Source organism: Thunnus maccoyii, chromosome 9 (genome assembly GCF_910596095.1).
Source record: "Thunnus maccoyii chromosome 9, fThuMac1.1, whole genome shotgun sequence".
NCBI classification, from domain to species: Eukaryota; Metazoa; Chordata; class Actinopteri; order Scombriformes; family Scombridae; genus Thunnus; species Thunnus maccoyii.
The window spans coordinates 17,431,483-17,456,971 of NC_056541.1; the positions used below are offsets into that span (position 1 = coordinate 17,431,483).

Consider the following 25,489-nt stretch of genomic DNA (forward strand, 5'->3'; position numbering starts at 1 on the left):
GTAAATAAAAGTATGCCAGTGTAGTGTGTGTGTTTTATATGTGTGTGTATGAATTCTTTTCCTCTTTCTGTATATTCTCCATCAACAACCTATTCTTTTCAGCTTTTCATTGAATTCCCCTCAAACCCCTTTGTTTTCCCCAATGTGTCATGAATGGTCAGAACAACTGATCAAAGCAAACCCTGCTGGTCTCCTGAGAAGGCAGCATCTCAGTCATTATTGGATGCACTGCTCATCACTCCAGTAACTCAGGTTCCGCCACTACGCTTGAGGAAGAAGAAGAAGCATCGTAGCGTCAGTGAACTGCACCTGCCAAAGAACAAGAGGTAGACAGGGCAGACCTGGACAAAACTAGCATCAGCTGTAAAGCTAAAAATAGTCTAAACTGCTTGGAACTGCTGTGTTACACTATTATTAAATTAAAACAATCTTTTATTTTTTATTTTTTATTTTTTTTTGTCTAGGTCTGGGTCCAGGAAAAAGTGACTACATGATATAATCATCTAGCTCACAAATAGTGTGATACAATGTGTTGATACATGCTGTGATGCATGCAGCTTCCCACTAATAACTCTCATCAACTAATTGCTTGATAGCACTAGCAAACCTAGAGACTTTAGGATAGAAAATACTTTATTTTTTTTATTGTAACATTAGGTTCTAGAGGAGAGACTTCTTATTCATTCTTATCATAGAATTGTTTTAGTTATTAGTAAATATTTTGTTCATAGGTATACCTATTTTTAACCCACGGTGCAAACAAAGTCCTTGAGTCCACTGTACATATCACTCATGGCAGTGCAAAAGCCGTGCTTTTTCATACCACGCCAACACCAGAAGACATGGTCCATATGTCTCTGTGGAGACAATTCATACCAACTATGACATTCTGTGGTCACTGTGAAACAACTTGGCAGCATCTCACAGAGATCAGTCATTGACTTGTGGACACAACTGTGGACATTTAAACCGTAAAGTATGAAGAGCGTGTGTGCATGTGAGTCTGAGTGGGTGTCTGTATAGATGGATGTCTTTGTTATTGTGTGTGTTTGTGTGTATGAAAAATGCGCACACATGGATAGTATAGTGTGTGTGAGGATTGAATTTGATCCAAAGAATATCACAGTGTTAAATTATAGACCATCTGTTGTGTGATGGAGAGAGCTGCTGGACAGCACTCAGCTATGTTAATGGACCATTTGTTCAATGCTCAAACAAAACCAACACATTTATGAGATTCATAATACAAGTTCTTGTTGGAACTACAGTACACAAGGGGTTACTTTACATATGTGAGTAGCGGGGGCACTGAAATGTATTATTTTTGCCTCATTATCATTTAATACCAGCAAACAAGAAGTCTCATTATCAGGCGGCACGTAGTGCTGTAAATAGACTCCAGGCAAACATAGAAGATAAGACAAACACAGAAACAAGAAGGGAGATGCAGAGCAAGGCCATCAATACATTTGTGATACACAAGTGTAAAAGTTGGCGGTGTATTAATGTAAAAAGTAGTATAATGCACAGACAAAACAGGGAAGATAAGGACATAAAAATAAAATAAATGTATTCTTCTCTCTGTCCCTTCTTCCTCCCATCTCTCTTTAATCATCCCTTTAGTTAACAAGGTTCATATGTGGCCCAGTACGTCCAGATGGTCAGCGCTCTAACAGGCTACTATTGAATCAAAACAGCGGGGCTCTCCATTAATCAACCAATCACAGTCTAGCAGAATACAATTAAGCTCCCCTGTAATTGTCCTGAATGGTGGAGAATATTAACGAGCCACACTGTAATTGGCTCTAATGAATGAAGGACTGGGGAGCATCTTATTTCCTGTTCTACTTGTCACCTGTTGTTAGCCAATTACCCCAGCTAATGTGAATGAATGTTGTTAGCTTGTCCGTCCAGATAATTTGAATAGATGGCGCTACAGCCTATAATTTCACAGAGCTAAAATAGCCTAATAGCATGATGAGGATGATGCGTTTCCTGTTCTTTACAGGACCATTTTGCTCAATAGGATGATGTTATCAAATTAAATGCAAAGCCAAAAAAACATTTGAGGGGGTCACAAGGCAAACAAAGTTTGGAACCACTGACTAAAGTATCAGAATGCAGATGGGAAAATCAAATGATTTATAAAGAGAAGTTGTGGAGTCAGCAGTAAAGAGTGACTTGTTAAATTAATCCAACCTGTAAATCGTTAGAATGAATCTGATTACTTTCATTTCACTCACATTTACAAGCAGTTAAAAATATTGCAGAATTGCAGAAAAGAAACTAAAAGCAGGGGTGGAGGTGCTGTTGATTTATGCAAAATTGTTATAATAGTTAGAGTGTAAATGTAATGTAATAAAGATGGTAATGGGATGGCAGCCATTTGGCACTACCAGGCTATGGCCAAATTCAGTGTAGTTTTGTCACTGGCTGTAGCTGTAAGAAGTTAGTGAGCACCACAGTGTACAAAATGATGAGCTGATAATGAGAATGAAGAGATATGTTCTGCAGTCTGACAGTCTCTTTCCTATGGAGAGTACTTAGATTAGGACTGTGCCGGCTATAGGCTGATTAGCTGGAATCGATGCTAACACAACAGTCTGCTGGGTGCATTTATCACAGTCCTTGTCGTTACACTGAGCTTGTTTAGTGTTTAACAATGTGTATATTAATCAGAGGCCCTTTCTAACCATTTATCCATTCAGTTGAGATTCACCTTTTCAGAATGCACTGAAAGTAACAACTACTGAATGAAATGTGGCTTGTGTGAGAATGCTATTTGACCAACTCTCTCTGTCAAATGGTGTTTATTGTATTAGTTTAAACACTGTATTCTATTTCTCCTCTTACATCAAAGGGTGTCTTGGCATCAATCAGGCACAGAGGAGGGAGACCCTCTCTTCTCCTCTCCAGTTAATGCGGTCTATGTCTTTAGGTAAATTTACCCTCTCCTCTCCTCTTTTCTCCTCTCTTCTCCTCTCCTCTCCTCTTCTCTCCACATATCTCACACCTACTTTTCCAGAGTTACATAGTTGCACTTTCCAAGATTAGAAAGTTTGGATCAATGATTTTCGAGGTAGTCCTGTGTGCTAAAATGAATCAAATGAACCCCCTGCTCTTTAGGGACCATTTGATATTATGGATGTCCTGTGTGTTCAAATGAAGTGTGTGCACAGGGAATGTCACGGCAGAGGCGGGGAGGGCAGCTGAAACACAGAGCATCTACAGAGATGAAGCCAGCACACACACAAGTGCAACATTCTTCCTCTCTCTTTCTCTCTGTCTCCCCCAGCTTGTCTATTCACCTCCCTCTCTCTCTCTCTCTCTCTCTCTCTCTCTCTTCTTCTTCTTCTTCTTCTTCTTCTTCCTCTTCTCTTTGACTCTTTCTTCCCCGCTCACACAAAACATACAGGCACAACTCAATGTAACTATGACTGCAGTTGCCATAACACTTGTCTCCCATGAGTCCCCTAACAGCCAGGCACAAGGGGAAGACAGCAGTGATCCAATTGTTGGCATCGGCTACAACTATGCATTATGGGTGTAATATGTCTGGGGAGAGATTGTTGGCCCACCCAAGTTCCTCAGCTGCCCCTGATGAACACACACGTATTTAAACACACATACACACAGTCCATGTTACTCATAGAGAGGTTATTCATTTTGCATCATTTTAAAAGGCAGTGATGTTTGAGGCCTGGGGCCATGTTTGGTTGAAGAGCAGAGACATTTTGCTCCCTTTATTTCAATAGCTGGACGAGCTCATCTCTCTGCAGCAGTGATGCCCACAAGACAGGAAGTTAATGATGAAATGAGTTTCAAAGATCCCCCATTCTGCTCTTTAAAACCTCAAAAAAATATTTTTTTTATATTTTATTTAAAAACAAAATCCAGGAAGCTAGATATTTGTCCATAAGTGGTGCAGACAACCATGGAAAAAACTAAGGCACTCCATCGTCAGCTTAAATAATATAGTGAATTTATTCTTTGAGCAGAGGCATCAGAGTCTCTCAGGGAGTCCCTAAGTCGATATGCGTTGGTCTGCTTGATTACCAATGCTTGAAGAATAAATTCACTGTTATTTAACCTGTAGACAGAGTGCCTTGGTTTTTTCCATGGTTGTCTGCACCACTTAAGGACAGATATCCAGCAAGACTTGCTGGATTTTGTTTTTTTTTACTTTTACCTAGCCCCACTAAAGAGCACCTGTTGTATGAGCCATCCGAATGCAGGGCTTCCTCCTCCTGTTGCTACTTTTATCATTTCAGATGGATAGTTAGAATTAGTGGCCAATTGATCAAAGCAATCTTAAAGAAGAGAACTAAAATTTCCTTGAAGCAAATGCGTCTCCCAGAAATGTTTTTTTCCCCCAATAAGAGCCCATTTGGCTCTGAAAAACTGTATCATGAGGGAGTATTTTGCTCAGAGACACATGTTTTGTCTTGCGAGAGAACATTTTGACCTGAGAGAGAATGTGTAACCCACAGAATATGTTGCCCTCAGAAAAAAATGTGCCGCCTTAGATCTTGTCATGTTAAACCTTGGGCCAGTATTCACAACAACGCCATGTATATAACATGTCTATATTTCTTTAGAGACTAAATCTGTTACACTCTGCAAGTGAATAGCACTCACTAAATATGAACTGAAAACCTAGCACGCAAAATGTATCTGTTTTGTGTAGACAGACAGGAAATACCCTTGCTCCCATGAGGTCATTTTCTCTATTCCCTCATTTGAATTAGTGTACTAGCATCATTTGATGTGATCACCACTAAATTTTACTGTGGTCCTTTAAAGTTACTCAGCCTTTGACCCAAATGCGAAATTTGGCTTTATTTCTTGGAACCCATGAAAATGGACAGCCAGTGTTTCCAGGGGGACCCATTAAGCTTCCTCACAACGTCAGAGAAATGTCCCAACCTATACGATGTGCCTTCAGAGTGGGGTGGTTATAAAATTCACCTCTATGTACAGTACTTGTTGAAAAAAAATACACAGATACTTCACAGAGCGGGGTGAAATGAATGTGGTCAAAATCTGTGCTGTAGCATGAGAACGTTGTCTCCCCTCCATCATTAGCACTGGTAGTCTGGCATCTGTCTGCAATACATCTGGAATGGGCACTTTTGTTGATTACACCATGCTATATTTCACTCCACTGTTGTCAATTACTCTCTGTTGAGTCATATAAATTGTGCTGTGCAAACCCACTCGTCTCCTATCCATCATTAGACGGGGTGGCCTGGACTCTGTTCTGCTATGAAAGTGGCACATGGGCAACATTTTTGTGCGTACTGTACTCATAAGAAGGAAGTGCACCGTGAAGTTGAGTACTGTACTGTTTTGGCTGCAGCTGCATGCTGTGTTTTGGTTGGTACCATATTTGTCTCTGCTCTGTCAGCAGGTAGGTGGTCTGGAGTTTGTCTCACTGTATTTTGACAGGAACTTGAAAAATTAGACTGTGGTAATCTTTTTTTTTTCTTGTCGTTATGCTTTATTTTTTGACGGTGGCTATGAGTACTGTGCGCTCTTGAGGATATTTTGCTGGGGACAACGTCTTTGTAAATAAAGAAACTCGCACATATACATATATATATATATATATATATATACACACATATATATATATACATACATACATACATATATATATATATATATATATATATATATATATATATATATATATATATATACACACACACACACACATATATATATATATATATACATACATACACACACACACACATATATATATATATATATATATATATATATATATATATATATATATATATATATATATATATATACACACACACACACATATATATATATATATATATATATATATATATATATATATATATTTATACATTAAATACTCACAGAAGTCAGATCACTCTGACTGAGCAGAATGCAAATAGTAATTAGGTATTTTGCACTTTAGGAATGTAAATTGAGGTCATTAAACATTTGATGTGAAGGGGAATGGTTTCTGGTGTGTTGCTTTTAATTAAATGAATTTAATTACTAAACATATTGATTTACATATCATCTTTGTCTTCACACAGTGAGGAGGCAGAGGAGCCAGAACTCAGCAGCCATGAGTCTGCAGTTGTCAAGACCATGATCAAAGGACCTGCAGCGACCCCGGGTAAACACTGTGTGTGTGTGTTCTTTCCTGTCTACTTGTGATAGCAGCACATCTTAAAAGGGTTTTCATTCACTTTTTTCACACAATTCACAATGAGCACTAGTTACTATTATTGCCAGATGTCATTTTCCCTGATGTGTGAAATATGATTTATGGACTTGGGACCAAACCACATTTGGCATGTCTCTTATTAACTGACTGAAATAACATTTCCACCTTCGTGAACACATATTACAGATTACAGTATAAATACATAATACATGGGTTTCAGTGACTAAAATACATTTTCTGTTGAACCAATTACTGCATAAAATCTGTGGAATAGTTCATTAAATATGCTGCCAAATCCAACAAAAGTATATATGTGTGCCTGTGTGTGAGGGTTTTTCTTTTTACTGTAGGCATGTTGTGGTGTTTTTTCACTAAATTAACTAGCGGAGTGGGTGCCTGAGCTGTTTTCTTAGAATAAGTCACGGGGAACACATGCATACTCAAAGTGTAGACTCCCCCAAATATATTGCTCAAAATAAACTCTCATTTAGAAATTAAACACAATCTTCTTTCAAGTATGTACTTTTATTGATGAATATATCCCCTCCTACAGTTAAAAAGTGTTATTTTTTCTCATACAAAAAAAAATGTTTGGTTCCAAATCCTGGCAAAGTGTAAAACTGATTTACTGCTGTTGGACTGAATGTTGTTGCAGCCAGTTAGCAAGGGAAAGAGGCTTATTTTCCATGGTTGTAGCGTGACATATGTTGTGAAATAGGTCATTTCAGACTTTCTTTTTCTTTTCTCGTCTTTTTCCTCTGTGGAAGCCCATTAAGCAGGCGAGAACGCCCGGCTCTTTCTGTGCTGCCTTGCTCAGTCACACGTGTAGCAGTACTACTCTGTCAGAAAGATAATATTTACTGAAGGGACCTGTCAGGAGTTATGAATAAAGTTTTAAGGGTATGCCACAGAGCTGCAGTATAATACCCGTGCTCCGTCTGCACTCGGCCCAGAAATTCCAAGTTTGAATGTTTTTTCAGCGCATTATCCTATTTATCATCTATTTACTTAAAATGAATATCTATATAATTATTTGTCTGTTTATTTTCAAGCAAGTTTTCTTCTATATGAACATAACCAGCCTATGCTGCAGCTTTTATTACCATCCAATCTTTTAGACCAAGTCTACTCCTCCATTTCTCTTCCTTATGTAACTGCCGCTCAACAAAAATCGTAAATGTAGTCACTCACCCAGGGACCAGGGATCATGAAAATATACTACCAGCCGTATAGCACCCCAGCAGCAGTGAGCCACTGACCCATTTTGAATGCTGAGCTGCAGCTGAGCTATCAAGGCCTTCACAACCTTGTTGCAAATGCACATTGTAAAACAAATTGACATGGTGTTGAAATTTGAAAACGTGAGCACACACACACACAACTAACTGCTCCCCCCCATTCCGGAATGAGCTTCATATTTGAACACAACCTTATGAGGTGCATGTTGCTGTAATCAATGGCAGCTTCCCTAACAGGTTGATAAGTCAAACCATGTAAAATTGTTTGACCCTAAGATGACTTTTAATTACAACTAACACATTAGTGACACTTTTTTTTTTCTTTGCAAGGAATCCTGGTTTAAGCAGTCTTATAGGTTTGTATCTATGGCATCTGCAAGCTGCCTCCATCTGTCGAACCCAAGCTTCAATTTAAGCCATCTTTTTATATGATGAGGGTTTAAATTAATGCCCTGATAGCTAACATCAAATGTAAAAACAGCTCACCCCCTGCCCAAAGACAGATACTTAACAACATGACATGTAATTGTAAAGCCAGCCTCCAAAGGTGGCTGTTGTCTCACCATGCACATACATACAAAAACACTTCTCCATCCACCACGTGGAGATCAAAGGCTAAGCTACATGTTTAGCCAGGTGTCTGGGTTTTAGCTGTGGGAATGTCTTGGTGGTCTATGTGTGTGTGTATGTGGTTGTGTGTGTTTGGTCATGTGTATGCATGCACATATGCCATAGGAATGTGTCGAAAGTGGAGTGAAAGATTCTGTGCGTTGCTGAAGATTGATGTGGTGAATCCAAGGTTGTGACAACAGTAGTCAGCCAGCTGCATGCACCGCCATGACACCTGCTGGGTGTATAGACAAAGAGGGTAGAGGTCAAATACACACCTGGGAAGAAAACGCAGACACATACACACATACACATGCATCCTTTGTGATGTTGCAAGTCCTCACTTTTTTGAGTTTCTATCAATTACTCTTTCCTTTTGCATTTCTGTTGCCTAACCAATTTGGCCTTCACCTCCCACAGGGCTCCGTCCACGGACTGGTTTAATCACACCGTCGTTTGGTATGAAGGGTAATGGAAGTGCTAGTGTTCCAAGGGGTCCTGTCCCAGCCCGACCTGCGCCTCAGCCCCACCCTAAAGATGAGGACTCTCTGGTCCAAATGGCAGAACACATCCCTGCTGGGACTCGCACGCCCATGTGTGCCCACTGCAACATGGTCATTAGGTGAGGGAAAACTGGTCTGCTGAATATTTAATTGAACACAGTCAATAAATTAATATAATGAAATATGGTTAATAAGGTAATTTATCATCATAAAAATGACTTAAGAATCTCTGTACATACTTATTTGGAGTCTGTTTGATATTTTAATTTTACCGGTTTTAACTTGACAACACAATTAGAATTCTATACAGTGATCATTGTGGTCGCGTCACTCTTGACAGCAGAATGGGGATATTATGAATAAACTATCCATGGGCTATATCACAAGGAAAGAGAAAGCATGTCATGGCCAAGTTCCTCATCATATCTTGCTCATACTCTGCTTGTACTAGGATAATAAAAAAAAAAAATCTCTTCAGGTTGGCAGCGCACTTGTACTCAAGCAAACAGACAATGGGAAATGGAAAATACGTCTACTCCTCAATTATTCAGTGTCCCAATTACGCTCTTAAAATAATTAACTTGAAACCATCTCGAGTAAGTAATCTGTGTATGAAACTGTAGAACTACAAAGATTTGACTGTAATGTAGATAAGGGTAAGGGGAATTAAGTTGCTCTTGCAGTAGATCTTATTGTAGAGAGATGTTGCATATATACATAGACACACTGTTGCACACGTGTTTGTGATACCAACCCTTGTTTTTCCAGTTGGGTCAGTTATTCAGTCACCCATTTAAAGTTAGGATAAAGTTAGGATTGACAATAGAGAATCTGATCTGTAAGTGGATGTTAGTGGTATAAGATGTGGAGTTTGATTTGGCGTACAAAACATAAATGACAGGGCCGTTTTTGATTTTCTGTTAACACGTTTTGTGATGATTTCCTCCAGATTGTCTAAACAGGTTACATGAATTTAATTTTCCATCTACAAAAAGTCTTAAAGGTCCTTTTATAATTGTCCTATAAAAGGTAAAATGATTTTTTTTTCTGAAATCCAGTCATCATTATGGAATCTCTCCTTATCCTCCCCGCTGTCTACCCATCTTCTTGCCAAGTAGCTGATTGCCCTTTAACAAGTGTTATCTCCCAACTTGTGTCACCTTACATTACATATCACTAAGGATAGGGTTGCTCACATGCTAATGGCTGCCAGAGCTTATGCCACTATCAGAGTAGGCTCAGATAAGCACTGCCATTGTGTCAAGTAAATTGGTCTCTGTAGTTTTCCCACTTTACCTAATCATCAGGGTGGACAGGGTTGAAGTGCTGTATGAGTGGAAGCAGAGGATGATGGTTACAGAGGACCTTTGGATTTCTAAATGTAAATTATTAATTGATTAGTTGATTGACAAAGTTGACAAAAACATTGTAAATATAAAACCTTTGGAGTGTTCATCTTGGACTGTTCAGTGCACAAAACCACCAATTTGATTATGTGACCATAGGGCTCTGGGTAATGGCCATTTTTCACTATTTTCAGACATAGTATAGAATAAGTAATTAATTGATGAATAACCAATATTAATCAATACTGAAAATAATCGACTTGATAACTCTTAAATCACAAAATCAATATCATCTACCTTCAACAGTGCCCTACTGTTTACCTCTAAATAGGTAAATCCTAATAATTACAAATTACTGTATTCAGTATTCTGTAGAAGAAGAAATGAGCAGCAGGAAAGAACTTGTATGTGATGTTACCAAGAGAACTTTTAGCAGTCACACAGAAATAAGTCAGCCACATTGTCATTTATTCTTTATTCCTTTATTGTAAGCCTATCTGCCCCCTAGTGGCTGTTTAAAGGCCTGACAATGACATTAGAGGGCTTTCACTTTATGAACTTCCCTCATCTCTGCTCTGGTGAGCTGTGTGGTACTTTGCATTTATGACTGGGTACCCTTCTGTAATCAATCTCATGATAACACAAGTAAATAAAATAGTTTGCCTCTGTCTCTTGTATATGTGTTCATTTATGTCAATACAGTCATTCTCATATTGTCTTTGCCTGTCTTTTTTTTCTTTTAGGGGGCCATTTTTGGTAGCAATGGGGAAATCATGGCATAAGGAGGAATTTAACTGTTTCCACTGCCGTACGTCCCTGGCAGATATAGGCTTTGTTGAGGAACAGGGATCTGTCTACTGTGAACACTGCTATGAAGATTTCTTCGCTCCATCGTGCAGCCGCTGCCAAACCAAGATACTGGGGGTGAGTTAGTGTGTAAGGTGAGAAATGGAGCAATAGGGTGTGTGTGTGTGTGTGTGTTTGTGTGTGCTGGTGTGAAGGTGTGATCAACTTGATGTCAGGACATTATTGGGTTGGGGTTTTTTTTTCAGCAGAATGTCTGATGGGATTCTGAGATTCATTAACTTGGTGAGGGTAGTTTTATTGCATTCTGTACCTGAAAAGATTATGAACAAAAACAATAAACTTGAATTATGGATGCAGAGAACGGTAATGGTAATGAAAGTTCTGCTAGTCTTGTCTTGTCATATTTAAGCATATGAAGATTTTAAGGTAGTTACAGTCACTTACTGTAAAGCTGAACTTTGTGTGCCTGTTGGTTTTTGTTTGAAGACCAAAAGTGATAGTACTCCTCTGTGGTATTCAGTGCAAACCTGTCACACATATCAATTTCTGACTTTTCTCTACTTTATGGAGTTTCTGTCTGTTAGTCAAAGCTTGTTGCCGACTCTTCTTTTTCCTGTTTTTGCCTTCCCTTTTGCCTAACTATAACCATGCTTTGGAAAGACTAAACAATTTGCAAAATTACAGTACATCTTGGTCTCTACAAAGATGAGAGACTGTCTAACAGCAACTAGACGGACCATTTAGTCAGTGTAATTTATAGTCACTTTTCCACTCTGAAATGGGAAAATGGAAGCATAAAATTGCTTAAAAGCCAACACCAGATAAACATGATGATATGGACCTCCCAAATGTAAGATACTTGACTTTTAATAAAACTACATTTTTAAACATTAAAACTAAGTGGTTTTTTATTATTGTAATTAAAACATCCCACTTCTTACTGGGTTACAATGGCAGTTGACACAACATTTGAACTCGACTCATGTATGTGCATTGTTGCCCAGTAGCTGGCTGCCCTGACCCGACAATTACCTCCTAACCTGTGTCACTTGTAGTATTATGGATAAGAGTGCTTGTAGGCACTAATGGCTGCCAAGCCTGGATAAATATCAGAGTGAGCTCAGATTATCATGGCCACTCCATTTTTTCATACTGCTTTATAATCTGTATTGTTTGTAAGGAGCTATTGTTATCAAATTGAGACAAATAACAAACTGGCATAAAATGTATGTGTAGCCATCATCAAGTTGCTGCCACTGTAGTTCTAACCTCAAAGATGCAGGCAAGTGTAGGTGACTGAGGCAGGAAAGCTGCAGGTTTAGGGAATTTCTATAGTGACCACCACTGAAACTAAGGAATGCAGTATATGTTGGGTGTTAGGAGAATTCGGCTTAGTGGCCTAGAGGCTGCAGGTGTAGCTTGAACCTAGAGTGTTAGGAAGCTGAGATCTGTGATCTTATAACAGCTCTGACATTCATCCCTCACGTGTTCTAACCTCTTTAGGCTCAATCCCTTTCAACCCTCTATTTCTCACACATCTTCAACCAGCTTACTGCTTCTTATTAACCTGTTTTCTCACTCCCTCTCTCCTAATCCTTCATTTTACTCCGGCCCACCAACTTTCCATTGATTCCCTGCCCTGTCTTGTTCTCACAGTTTAAGGGTGGGAAAGCAGTATGTCTATTTTAAGCTGGGTCATGCGGTCCCAGAAGAACAAATATAACATTTAAGTGTGACATGAGAAAATAGCACACTGTATGAAAGACTGCATTCCTGACACATGTAACACTTGATTATTCTGATCAAATAGGGATTGATAATTAGAAATTGATGACTTTTGTTGAGCAATGTTACAAAAAACGACCCAGTAAGCAAGGTAACATAATCCCTCCAAAAGTCACTGTATCCTTTCCACTTTCTGGAGGAGTGGATCTAATTTTCCAGTTACTGTCACTGGCACACACACAGATACCAATGCTCCTGACAAAGTGTATGGTGCTCTATCTAACCACTTTGTTTGCATTTGCACCTAGGAGGTGATAAACGCCCTCAAACAGACGTGGCATGTCTACTGCTTTCTGTGCGCTTCCTGTCAGCAGCCGATCAGAAACAACACCTTCCACCTGGAGGATGGAGAACCATACTGTGAACAAGGTGCTTTATTATCTCTGTGTAGACTACTAAAATTGAATCGGGTCTGGCTATCATGGTCGGTTTATTTGATGTATGCAATCTTTCTTTTTCTCTGAAAGACTTCTACAATTTGTTTGGGACTGGCTGCCATGGTTGTGAGTTCCCCATCGAGGCTGGAGACAAGTTCCTGGAGGCCCTCGGTTACACCTGGCATGACACCTGCTTTGTCTGTGCTGTAAGTGAAGGCCATAGATACAGACATACAATCCACTCCATCACAGGGCACTTGCTCGTAATCCCATTCCCACCAATTAACAATTGAGTGAGAGGGATTTCAAACAGAAGGACACCCTTTACAATTCACTTTATCTGATTAAGAACTATTTTAGCTATTTTTCAACTTTGCTGTCCAGTTGGCAAAAACAACACTTTAATGTTATCTTTAGTGAATGATACTTGTGTCTTTAATCATTTCTGGATTTGGTGGCTGTTATATTCCAAATATTATCATCCAGTAAGGTTACACAAAGCAAGTAGTGTTTTTTTTTAAATCTTGTATTAATTACTACAGTGTTCAGCTTATATCAATCCCTTTGTACAAATCAGCCAGTTGTTTTTCTTTCTCTTTTAATAATGATGTGTGAGTAATGGAAAAACATAATGGGGAGCAGATGAGTGGTCTCTCACAATTATTTTTTTCAGACAAAATGAATTATCCCAATAAAGTTTTACAACTTCACCTCTGTAACCTTTCTCTCTGTTTGTGTTCATGTTTGTGTGTCTTTTGGCTTTTTTCAGGTGTGCTGCACCACTCTGGAAGGCCAGACGTTCTTCTCAAAGAAAGACAAACCTCTTTGCAAGAAACACGCTAACACACTGAAAATATAATTTTTGGACTCTTGTCTTTCTTTTCTCTTTTGCTGTAGTGGGGAGGCCTCTCAATAATAGTTAGTTCATGCAACAATAAAACTCAAGCAATACTTGTACCAGCATGGTGGTGGCTCCTGCAGGTGAAAAAGTGAACTTTGTCTTGTCCCAATGCCATTGTAACATTGTTTAAGAATACATTACCTAATGTTGTGATTGTTACTCGAAGCAGCAACATTTATTGCAGTTAAGCCTTGTTTTCAGTTTTTACCAATTTTTACCAAAAATGCTCGAATTTTCTTAAAGGATGACGATTTTCACCAAAGTTTTATGCACTCATGCATCCAAAAGTTAAACAGTCTTACTAAAACAACGGTGTACTACCAGACGGAGGTGGATGTACACTTGCAGATAAACAGAATTTTGTGATGCCAGTCTTTTTTTCTTAATTTCAGAGTTTCTCAGAGGCATGACAGTGGTGACATCATAAGATTTTCTGTTTTAAGTTAGTGTACAAAGTGGCTGGGGTAACCTGCAAAATTACACATCTCTCATTTCTATTTTGCAATTAGACAGTAACACAAATGTGTGAAAATATATATTCATACTCAGAAGTTAATGGAATATTTACTTATAAGGTTTCTAAATTTAAGATTTTCTTTCTCATTTTGGCCAACACGGATCTGGCCTTTTCCTTTGCTGTCCATATTAGGTAAAACTGTATGATGTCAGCCATTAAAACATCACAGTCTGCATCAAAACATTTCCAGAATAGATCTGCTGTGCTTTTATTAGTTGTTTTAATGCAGGTGGGACTGTGTGTGTGTGGTGATGGTGAAAGCTGATTCTTTTGATCAGTGCTTTGAATTATTTTGAACTTTGTATTTTATAAATGAATTCTATGTATTTTATTTTCTATTTGTTGTGTGAAACTGCCTGGTTACAGTGACAAGGTCACATTTAATATGGATTTGGAGGCAGTGAGGCACTTAAGAAAGAGAGACAGAGAAAGAGAAGTGGTCTTGATTTTATGGAGGACAGAATTAGCCCTGAATATAAATGAAATAAATAAATATGCATACAAAATAAATGAACCTATACAAACATAACAAATATAAATCCAATATTTGTATATTTATGTATTTCTCTTTACTATGATAAAAAGACTGTTTCATTCAAACCATTTGCATCTCCTTAGTGAAACAAGCTGGTAATAGGGCATGAGACTAGCATATCTAGACAAATGCATAGCATCAGCAGAAATGTGTTTTCTATAATGAGTGCCATATAGTTTAATGAATCATATTTTTATTTATTTTACCTAATGTTATTATATATATTTATTTTGTATTTTTAATAGTTGCATTAATTTCTGGTTGATTCAATCCTCCACATACTCCATTAAAGGGAGTAGCTCTTTCTGCCTTTAAATAGCAAATATGGATACTCATCCTTCTGTAGTAAACTCTGTATATTTTATCTTGTTTAGGGAAAAGAAATGTCTTATCTGACATTATGTATGCTGTCTGGGCACCTGGGTTTGTGATATTCAGGGATTGGATGGGGCGTAATTTCTTATGTGTTTCAAGTGTCTCACTTAACTGTCCACAAACTGTCCCATTCTGTTGATTTGGCAGTATTTACTTTTCATTCTGGCTTAATTCTCACTTAAAAAACTAGGAACTATTAAAGTTGATCTGAGTTGTTAAATAAAGGATATACTATACTTTTAAACACCCAATACAAATATCATGTGTTATGTTTGCTTTCTTTTCTGTCAGTGTAATACTATCTCTCCATGCCAAACTTCCAGTATTATTGCTTGATAAACCACATGATAGTACAGAAGAGTCTGACATAAGCAGTGTGAAATCCAGATGTCAATGCATGTCTCTTCGACTGTATGCTGAGGAAAGTCAAAGGAGGAGGAGATAGAGAAGTGAAGTGGATAAGAAAAGAGAGAGTGTGAACATGGTATAACGAGGACATGGGTGACAACATGTTACTATCTATTAAAACCATAAAGTGCCTATTTGGGTCAAATCCACTCTAGAGGAAATTAGTCTTTGGAAACAATTTCTCTTTTCATCAGTGAGACAACACCACTCAGCCTTTCCACATCCTTCAGACAACAGTGGTTGTCTTCATTAACCCAAGCTGTTTTACACACATGCACAAACAGACTAGTGTGAATGCAGGAAAGAACTGTACAGTAGAGAAAGAAAATGTGACTAGCGCGTATGAGGGGTAGTTATATGGAGCAGAAGTGTACTTTCCCATCAAATTAGAGTGGAAAGTCAGGAAACGTTCTAGCAATTTCAAAGACTAAAAACTGAAAATAACCACACATCTGGTGAGACATTTCAAGTAGCAGCTATTTTCAAAATAACTTTTCCTGGAAGAAACATCCACATAAAAAATTGTGAGGGGGGATTAGTTTGCTCTGCTGGAATATTTAATAAAGGATCACTTTTTATCATGATGTAATCAAAGAAAACAAACTGTAATCAGTGTTCAAATTACAGTGTGGCTTTCGGGCTGATGGACAGACGGTGGGATAATCAGCTTTGATGCACAGCAATGATGACTGTCAGCCTGCTGAACTCAATTGATCTCTGGCATGTTGTGCTCACACATGCAGGAGAAGGCCGTTCTTGTCAAATAACTTCTTTGTGGACTGGTAGCCAATACTGCACCGACCAGTACTGGTTGCTCAGACTGATCTATCCAACATCAAATCCACACAATAAGGCCCACAAAACAATACAATATGAAATCAGCCCACAGTCAATACATACAAAACTGCATGTGTAATATTTTATGCACAAAAAACAGCTGCACTGATCAGGACAGAGATGCTGGACATCAGATTTTAACTGATTTATTTATGTGTTACATCATTCACTTCAGTATTAGAGATGCTATAAAGTAATGGTTGATCATTTATCTGTTTTTCGAGACTTGAGCTTGTGTTGCCTTCTGGAAAACACTGACTATAACCCTTCATTTAATTTTACCAAGCATAGAATGTGTCTGCTTTCTGTCCATAGTTTGTTTTTGCCTTTTTGTCATTGACTTCCAGTTAGTAAAGAGGCAGTAATGCTATTTACTTTTTCATTATTTATTAGACACCAAGTAGAAGAGTGCGTTGTGGAATCCTTTCACACTAAAACTCACCGCTAATGCACTCCTTCTCTGTGGCATTAATCACCCCTCATACAGCTGAGTGACTTTAAGAGGAGCAGAGTGGTTTGCATGTGTGAGTTCTGTGTGTGTAAAGTGTGTGTGTGTGTGTGTAAAGTGTGAGGAGAGGGAAAGCGGCAAAGAGAGAGAGTGAGAGAGAGAGAGAGAGAGAGAAAGAGAGAGAGAGAGAGAGAGAGAGAGAGAGAGAAAAGCCACTACTCCGGCGGTGAGAGCAGGCACTGAACTCGCATCTGTTCCAGGAGTACCGAGTCCTCAGCAACTTTTCCAGCTTCTCCCTCGAAATAAGAAAGTGAAGGTGAGCATTCACATCAGCTCGAGGTGGGTGACATTTACGCGCAGTTTTGACGTCGTTTTTTGGTGTGTCTTGTTTTGAAGTCGCACCTCAGAAAGTTTGACAGACGTACGTTGCTCTTTTTGTTTGCTGATGGTGTTGACAAGTCCGTTGCTTGCACGTGTGATTGACTCATTTTTAGACTGTTTGAGATGAAGCTTGCTGCGTTTATGCGAGTGTAACCGAAAAGTTTGAGTGATGTGAGAGAAGTGTCCTACAAGAAGAAGAAGTCCTACAAGTGTTTATGGTTTACCCACAGCTTTGCATTAGCGATGTTTACATTGTTCTCTCCGCAGCGTTGTGTTTTCCTTGGACTTTTGCTTGATCTGTATCGTTTTCAAAGAGGAGACTGACCCATCTCAAACAGAAATAGGCATTCCTATTCAAGACAGAATAGGACAACTATCTGTCATAGTGAAATAAATTCATTAGTATAGTGCTTCTGAGACCACATTTGTCAGTTCTGTTCTTTTAAGCCGGGCCACTAGCCAGGCTACTAATATATCCCCGAGTTTAAACACACTGTAACATGTTTTTGCTGCAAAAATGTTATGCAATAGTAAAATGTTCCAAAGTTAGCAAGCACTCTAAATTTGATAATGGTAGTAAGGTTATTCTTTGTTTTCATACTGTATGTAATGTTTAAGTTTTGGTGATTGTTGGTCATTTAGAATACCAGAGGAAAGCATATCTAATAATAATAATAATAATAACAATGCCAGCTGTAGTCAAAAAAGACACATCCACAAAACAACAGCAAAATCCACCATCAAAAGAATTGATCAAAACACATCAGTCAAAAAGCTTTTAAAATGATGCATGAAAGTGATTTTACATTGGTGGGTAAATGTGGTTCATCTCACCTGTTTTTGTAGAGATCAGCACACACATGATGGGTCACAACCATTATAGTAACATTAACTTACACAACCATAGAAACACAGACATACCGCAAACTTTGACACTGCCTTGATTATGTTTTCCTTCCAAGCATCAAATAAAACTTTAGTTTGAAATGTATCCATAAAATGTCTTTTTACAAATGGTTTCAATTGAAAATATCAATTCTGACTCCTCCAGTAAATCCTATGGGTGTTAGTTAGTTGTATGCAAACCCCCCTGTCCCCCACCACACACACACACACACACACACACACACACACACAATGGGTGTACATTTTATAGTAGCAACTCCTACCTTTAATTTTGAGACTTGGTGAAATGAGCTTCTTCGAGGGCTCACAAAGCAGAGAAAAAAAATTGAATGAACCCCAACACAGCCTCCAGCACTGAATAACCTACAACCCAGTATTTCCCATACGCCCCACTTATACACACACATACACACAGGCATGCACATAGTATTCAACTCTTAGTCCAGTAACTAGGTCCAGGTGTTTGTCAGTGTGCGTTATGACAAGAGTATATCTGTATGTGTGTCTGTGTGTGCATATAAGCAAGCATGTGTGAATGTATATCCAGATGGCATAATATTGTAGCTCCAAATCTTACCTCACCTCATCTGAAGGGTCCGGGGGCAGTGACGCCGGGGGACCACGAAGGAAAACACTCAGCAAATATGAATGAGAGAAGCAGAGGTCCAGATGTGTATATGTGTGTGTGTGTGTGTGTGTGTGCACTGTTTTCCTTGTCTGTCAATCTAGTACAGTAAGTGTATGCAGTTGTTGAGGCTTCACTGGGAACAGCAATCTTACTTAGGTCAGGAACACATCATGCAAATCTGAGAAACAGCCACATTCTCAATTGGCTGTGTAATTGAGTTTCACATAGCAGCTGTAAACAGAACGCTTCCCTCATTTTCTTTTCTTTCTCAGTAGGCATTCATGAATGTGTGTGTGTGAGCGTGTGTGTGTGTGTGAGAGAGAGAGAAAGAGAGAGAGAGTGCAGTTGAGACATTTAATGGTTTCAGACACCTCGTGATGTGAGACGAGGTGTCTGATACTGACTGTTGGAAATTCAGATCACATTGCTTGGGCTTAATCTCCACACCAAGAATAGCAAATTTGCCAAAAACAAACTCAATTTCTGTCCGTCTAGACAAAAAGATGAGTGGAACACAAAGAGGGAAAGACTGACAGAATATAGTCATAGGGTACATTTATACGCACAAATTCCTGATAGATGAATATTCAGTCTATATCCAATGTTATGTAAAAGTCTGATTAGCTTAATTGGCGTAAGGTCATGGTATATATGAGGGAAAAAAATGGATAACACACACACACACACACATTTTTCCAAATTATTTGGCCATATGGACACCTCCAGTGTTGTTTAACTATTAAAATGATCACAGAGGAAGCTGAACTGGATGCAATAACAGGGTTTAGGCTATTTAAAGAAATGGTTAAACAATGAGCAATGGTGGCATCATTTTTAAAAGTATCAAACTATTTTGCATGCTCATACTAATTGTGCATATTTTCAGCACATTTCAGACCTTTTTGGTTTTTGTTCTCACTGAAAATCTGCAGATTTTCAAAAACTTTTTTTTTCATCTGATACCATGATGTACGCTTGTCAGATCCCACTGCCTCTCATGCATCTCCACTCATCATAGGGGGAGGTTTTACTTAGAAAACTGTAAACGCCTTAAGCACCTGAATCCAATTACAGCCATTACATTTGTGCAGGTACCTAGAGAAAACTGATTTAAACAACAATTAGAAAGAGAGCAAGGCAGAGATTATAAAGAGGGCAAAAATAATTCAATAGTTCATGTGAACCTGAGAACAGTTTGCCAGAGTTGTGCTTCTCTAATTTCCAATTTCCTCAACTTAGATGGAGTTGATAACAATCAAAAAGAGATAAGAACCTCGGGCAAACATCTAACGCCCCAAACATCTAACTCTCTTTCTTAATTACAGTGTCAATGTGATTTATAGAAACGTTCCAACATTAATCTTTACCTGAATTCCAAAACACAGAATCATAGTATTAACTTCAAAAACCTTCAAAGCTCATGCTGAGATAATAAACAGCCTGTAGGTTTTGCCAACATGCTTCAGCTCTCTGGCTTTGAAATGCAGCAACAGCTTGGGATAAGGTATTGCTTACCTTGTGTGTGGTGCAAGTTTGAGGTTTATCCAAACTGCTAAAACTGCCCCCAACTCTTCACCTAACCAGGACCCTTTTGTAAAAATAAAACTGTGGCTTAAAATGTCCAAATGTAGCTTTAGACCACTTTCTAACCTCCTTTTAAAATGATAAATTCCAAAGACTCTGCCACAAGACCTTGCCGGATGTCATCACATTGCTGAATGTGATGACAGTCTGAACACAGCCTTAGGTACACAGTTTAGTATTTAGGTATGTTTCCAGAAAACATTCTTTAAATTGGAACATTTAGTACAACCAAGAAATTCAAGTAGTCCAAATTGAGGCCCAAGAAAGAAAAAATGGGATCTAAAGGTAGAGGTGGACTGCTTAAGATACATATTGTACACAAATTCACTTCTGCTTTCAGAAAGAGGTAGTAGAATTACACAAAAATGCATATTATAAATGCCAAATTTTTTTTTTTCTTCTTTTAAGCCATGTTTCAAACAAGTGCAGGAAAAAGTAGTAGTTTTAGTAGTACATCTGATACTGTTTAGTGTTATGTACACACCTCCTTGTTTACTTAACTGGTTGCCAGATTTCTGCCAAGCCAAATTAGAAGAAACAGAGGAACAGGCCTTCATTGCTTCAGCTTGAAAACTTAGTTGACATTTTGCACAGTAGAATGGCACATCCAAAATCATTTACATTTGGCTGCTTTCACACCAAATCAGGCAATGCAGGAAAAATGCCAGTCCTTCCATTCTTTTGAATGGGGATAGTGCATTTAGGCTGCAGGAGTGGGGACCAGCAAAAAACCAGCCATGCGGGAAGAAGTTGAACCAGAATCAACTTTTGCCGAAATGCAACCCGATGTCACTCTACAGCGGCCAATCACGTAAGCCGGCGATCAGACCAAAAACACCCGCGGGGAAGAAGAACCTTGTTAATGTTTACCATGTAGCAGAACTGTACAACTCTGCCCTGAGGGATGTCAAAGATGTTACTAGGCCGAGGGGAGGACATTTCTCTTTGTTTTATAACCATAAAAGTAAAGTTAGGCTTTGCTGTCGACTTCCTGACTCATTTTAAAAAAAAAAAAAAAAAACAGAAAAAGAGAAAGGGAGTGTGAGTGAGCTGAGAGAAGAGCAAGCGACATCAACTGTGGTTGAGTGAGCTAGAGAGTGAATGAACAGAGAGAGTGACTTTACAGCAAGAACAAAGCCAGTGAATGAGAGAAATAAAATGTTATTTTCTGATTGTTTATGGCAGTTACGTTCTAAAGCAAAAATAAACACAACTAAACCTCTGCACAACCCTGCGGGAAGGTACATAAAAAAACGGCAGTCCTTCCATTCATTTGAATGGAGGCAGTACACTGCACGGACCACATAGGGCTCAGCAAAAACCCACAGCGGCCGTGAAGCAAGAAGTTGAACCAGACTCAACTTTTGCCAAAACACAACCTGATGTCACGCCGTGGTGGCCAATCACATACAGTACATGCAAGCGCACATTCCTGGTGGATTACTTTGTAACGTTAAAGACATATTCGGCTGTTTATCTCATGATATCGTGAGGAAAGATAAAACAGTTGCCACTATGAAAACTTTCCAGAGTTGTAAAATCCTGTCTGTGGGTTTCACAAACCACTGCGCAGTGTTTTGGCTTCTAATAAGTCCTGAAATGCATTAATCTGTAACTCTAACCCGACTTCCTGGATCATATTTCATTGTTTCACCGGTACCTCAAGCAACATGCCCCCACCATTGTAACCTCCTGCGTCGTAGAGCCGGATTGCCGGATTTAGTGTGAATGTAACCTTAATGAATTTAATATCAAGAACAGGGTGCTTTTGCATTCTGAATGTAACATGTGTAATAGCACACCTCAAATTTTGGACACTCAATGTTGATCATGACAAACAAACAGGAAAAGTAAGGCCCAGGGTGGAAGCAAACCAAAAAAACAATCAAGTTCCACCTCTAGATTTTCTTACAAAGCCAATTTTCAGCAACACTTGAGGTGGTCATCAGTATGGTAAGGACAGAGCTGTCTGTCTGCCAGACAGGCTTCCTGGTTCTCACATGTCACACAGCAGAAATGGATTTGTTCAGATTTATCAAGGGAGGTGAGTTATTATTTTCTCCACTCACATTTTCCCCTAAGGTGATACTATCTCTCACAATAATAGTTTTTATATACTTTTCTTCACAAAAGACTCAATCAGAAACCCAAGAAAGAAGATCCTCATGTAAAAAAAACGTCCAATAAATGCTTTACTTGAATGTCTTCACTGTGAGCTGTGTTCTGCTCTGAAGATTTTCCTGGCTTATTAATGAGAAATTAATTTCAGCATGCAAACTACAGTCGGGACAGTAAATTAAAACCAGTGATTGAGCAAGCAAGATTACGTGTGTGTGATCTTTGTCTTCACACACATGGATCCCATCGGGTCTTCCTCTGTTGTCCTCTAAAGCTGGGATGAGTTAAAAGTTTGACGCTCGACTTTTTAGATGGAAATTCTGATCTATTGCCTGTGCTGCTTTGATATGTTCAAACAAGTCTGCACTGACAGATGTACGCTCATTCACAGACCTCAACACTCAAGCACGAACTGCTTTAACTTTAACTATAGATCATACACATCTCAGATATACATACAGATCTCTTAGTATTTCAGGTAATGTCTTATGGCTCAGAGGAAAAAATTAAAAGTTTTAAAAACGACTATTTTTATGAAAAAAACCTCACACACACATTTTCCTGTGTGTCCATGTGTTCCTGAAGTCCAAAATTATTGTATGAATGCAATGGATGAGGGTACTTCCAATATATTTCTTCTTTTAATAATGTTTTATACTAAAACATTATGAAATTAAAATTTCTAATTTCTAAAATTGTCATTCTCAATGCATTTATGAATATACAGTATGGTGGCCAAGCATCCAGCATCTTCTCAACACTGTATTGAAGTGCCACCAACTTACCTAACCTAACTTTCAGTTTAAAGAATTCCTTGATTTGTGGCCAAGTAGTTGACATGATGAATCAGGGCTCTTTTTTCAGGTAAAATATTTACCTCTGTACCTCTGCCATTGCTTTATACATTTGTTTTAAAACCCCTCTAGTTTACAAAAAAAAAAGACATGCTGGTGCAGGGCATGAGCTGCAGAAACAAGATATGATCTGACTGGAAATTTGCCTACTGGGTTGAATGCAGCTGTTGTAGATGAGTGATGAGGAAGAGATAGAGGCATAGTCACTGAGGTGAAGAAGTGGGACAGTGAGCGTGGTTGAACAGTTTACTGTGTGTATCCGTAGCCTATTAAGATGATAAAGTTGGTGTTTCTGTATCTGTTTGTATGACTGCGTAGGTGAAGGAGGTGCAAGTGCTATGACGTGTCTGTGGTGAGCGACAAATTTGCATGAAATGTACCGTACTGTAGTGAGATAGAGTGAGTAGAAGTCAGAGGGGTGTGTTTACGTGTGGTTGCGTAAGCCTGCATGTATGTAATGCATATCTAGGGTGCATTGATGTTCACGTTTGTGCTTATCAGCCTTTTCAGAACCAGATCATCCAGCCACACAGTCTCATTATCCTAATCTTCAGCCTCATTACTCCCCTGCTCCCCCTCAGGGTGAACATTTAAACACACCAATGCTCCTGATCTCATGATGGAGTTATTCTGTCCCTGTGCTCTATAATTCACACAGAGCAAACTGTTCAGCCACTCCTTCCCCTGGTGTTCCCCTTTTTCCTTCCTTTGAACGATGTGACGAAGTAGTTGGCATCCGCACCTTTTGCGAAACAATACTTGAAACGTTCCAGCTCCTCTATTTATTGAAGACACAAAGAAAGATCATAGTAATCAGCAAATTACTGTGAGGCTCTGCGGAACTTTGTGGCTAAAGTAAAGCTGCTGGATACAATGCTGCAGCATAGGTTAATAGTATAAAACATGTTTAAATTATGATTTATTAGCTCAACTAATAGCCTACAGAATCAGTTTAGGCCTGTGTCCCACAGGGCGGATGTTAAAACATACTACCAGCCAGCTTCTGATCTCATGATTTGGCTATTTTCTCCCAGTGCTCTCTAATTCACACAGGTCGCACAGCTCAACCACTCCTTGGTTGCTTTTTCTCTGTTTCTTTTTTCTTATGTACGAGCAATGTGCTTAAATTGTTCACCTCTGTAATTTTCTCTCTTGCTAGCTTTTATTCACTTCTCCTACGCATTACAATGTACATTTTCTAATGACTAAAATCCAAATACACACGGTTAATGGTTCATACAAACAACCTTGATCACAACAGGTTGAGCCCTGAAGATGCTTTAACTTGCAGTTTTGCTTTGAAATGAAAAGCAGGATGTTCTTTATTCTGTAGACCACAATTGTCTTCTTCTGTTTGGTTTGGTTCATTCCTAACCAAAGTAATCACCAGTCCTGTAGTTCACTCAAAGAAAAAAAAAGAAAACGAGAGAAGTGATGAGTGGGGCACTGAGGAGAAAAAAAAGATAACCATCTGGATCCACTTTGAGATAATTTCATCCCTCCTGCCCCCCAAACTCGAGACCCCCAATTTTCATGGTGCCTCCTTTTGAGGTGCCATTCCATCAGTGACGGGAGAAATATTTGCCTAAGAGAAAGTGTCATTGTTAAGTTTCAGGCCTTCAACTCTTGGTATAGATGTTCCCTCACTGCTCAGATTTTATCAGGGCCACCACTTGCAGAATTGGTGGTCTGGATATCCATTTTATTTGGAGTTTTAATAAAACTTAGGCTGAATCAGATATCAGTTTTCATTTTTAATATATGCAGAGACAGAGAGACAGACTAAGAAAAAATAGGCTACTTCAAGATGTGGCCTTGCCAGTTATCATTTTCTAAGAATGCCTTTGAGGTTAAAGGTCAGACTGAGATGGAAAACTTTGACTTCCTGTTTTTAAAGACAGGCTTTGTGAAGCACATGAGCATTTCTGTGTTTTGCTGCACTTTTCAACATCGTGACAACGAAGTAGGCAAAATCTTACCAACTATACACACAGGAGCTTTTAATCTGACCCAGCTTTTGTATCCAGACACCCATTGTAAAGGTGTAAATTAGGTAAACAGACATACAGACAAGTTGATGACTCACAGGCAGTCGGTCAGACCAACTGAGGCAAA

General features: G+C 38.8%; 2 protein-coding genes across 11 annotated transcripts in view; both read left to right on the forward strand.

Annotated features, from left to right (window-relative positions):
* The window catches only part of pdlim5a (PDZ and LIM domain 5a), a 73,639-nt gene extending 58,190 nt beyond the window's left edge, over positions 1-15,449 (forward strand). For all 5 annotated transcript variants that reach the window (XM_042421088.1, XM_042421086.1, XM_042421087.1 and 2 more), the window contains 6 exons: positions 6,084-6,166; positions 8,485-8,686; positions 10,657-10,837; positions 12,754-12,874; positions 12,973-13,088; positions 13,652-15,449. In XM_042421088.1, coding sequence (XP_042277022.1) covers positions 6,084-6,166; positions 8,485-8,686; positions 10,657-10,837; positions 12,754-12,874; positions 12,973-13,088; positions 13,652-13,741 — 793 coding nt within the window. In that variant the 3' untranslated portion in view covers positions 13,742-15,449. The remainder of the gene's footprint in view (positions 1-6,083; positions 6,167-8,484; positions 8,687-10,656; positions 10,838-12,753; positions 12,875-12,972; positions 13,089-13,651) is intronic.
* A 1,615-nt stretch (positions 15,450-17,064) lies between these two features.
* Positions 17,065-25,489, forward strand: part of bmpr1ba (bone morphogenetic protein receptor, type IBa) — a 72,524-nt gene continuing 64,099 nt past the window's right edge. For 3 of the 6 annotated variants that reach the window (XM_042422072.1, XM_042422071.1, XM_042422076.1), the window contains exon 1: positions 17,066-17,219. The gene's annotated coding sequence lies outside the window, so the exon portion shown is untranslated. Of the gene's footprint in view, positions 17,243-25,489 lie in introns of all 6 variants that reach the window. The other 3 variants (XM_042422075.1, XM_042422074.1, XM_042422073.1) reach the window with 2 other exon arrangements.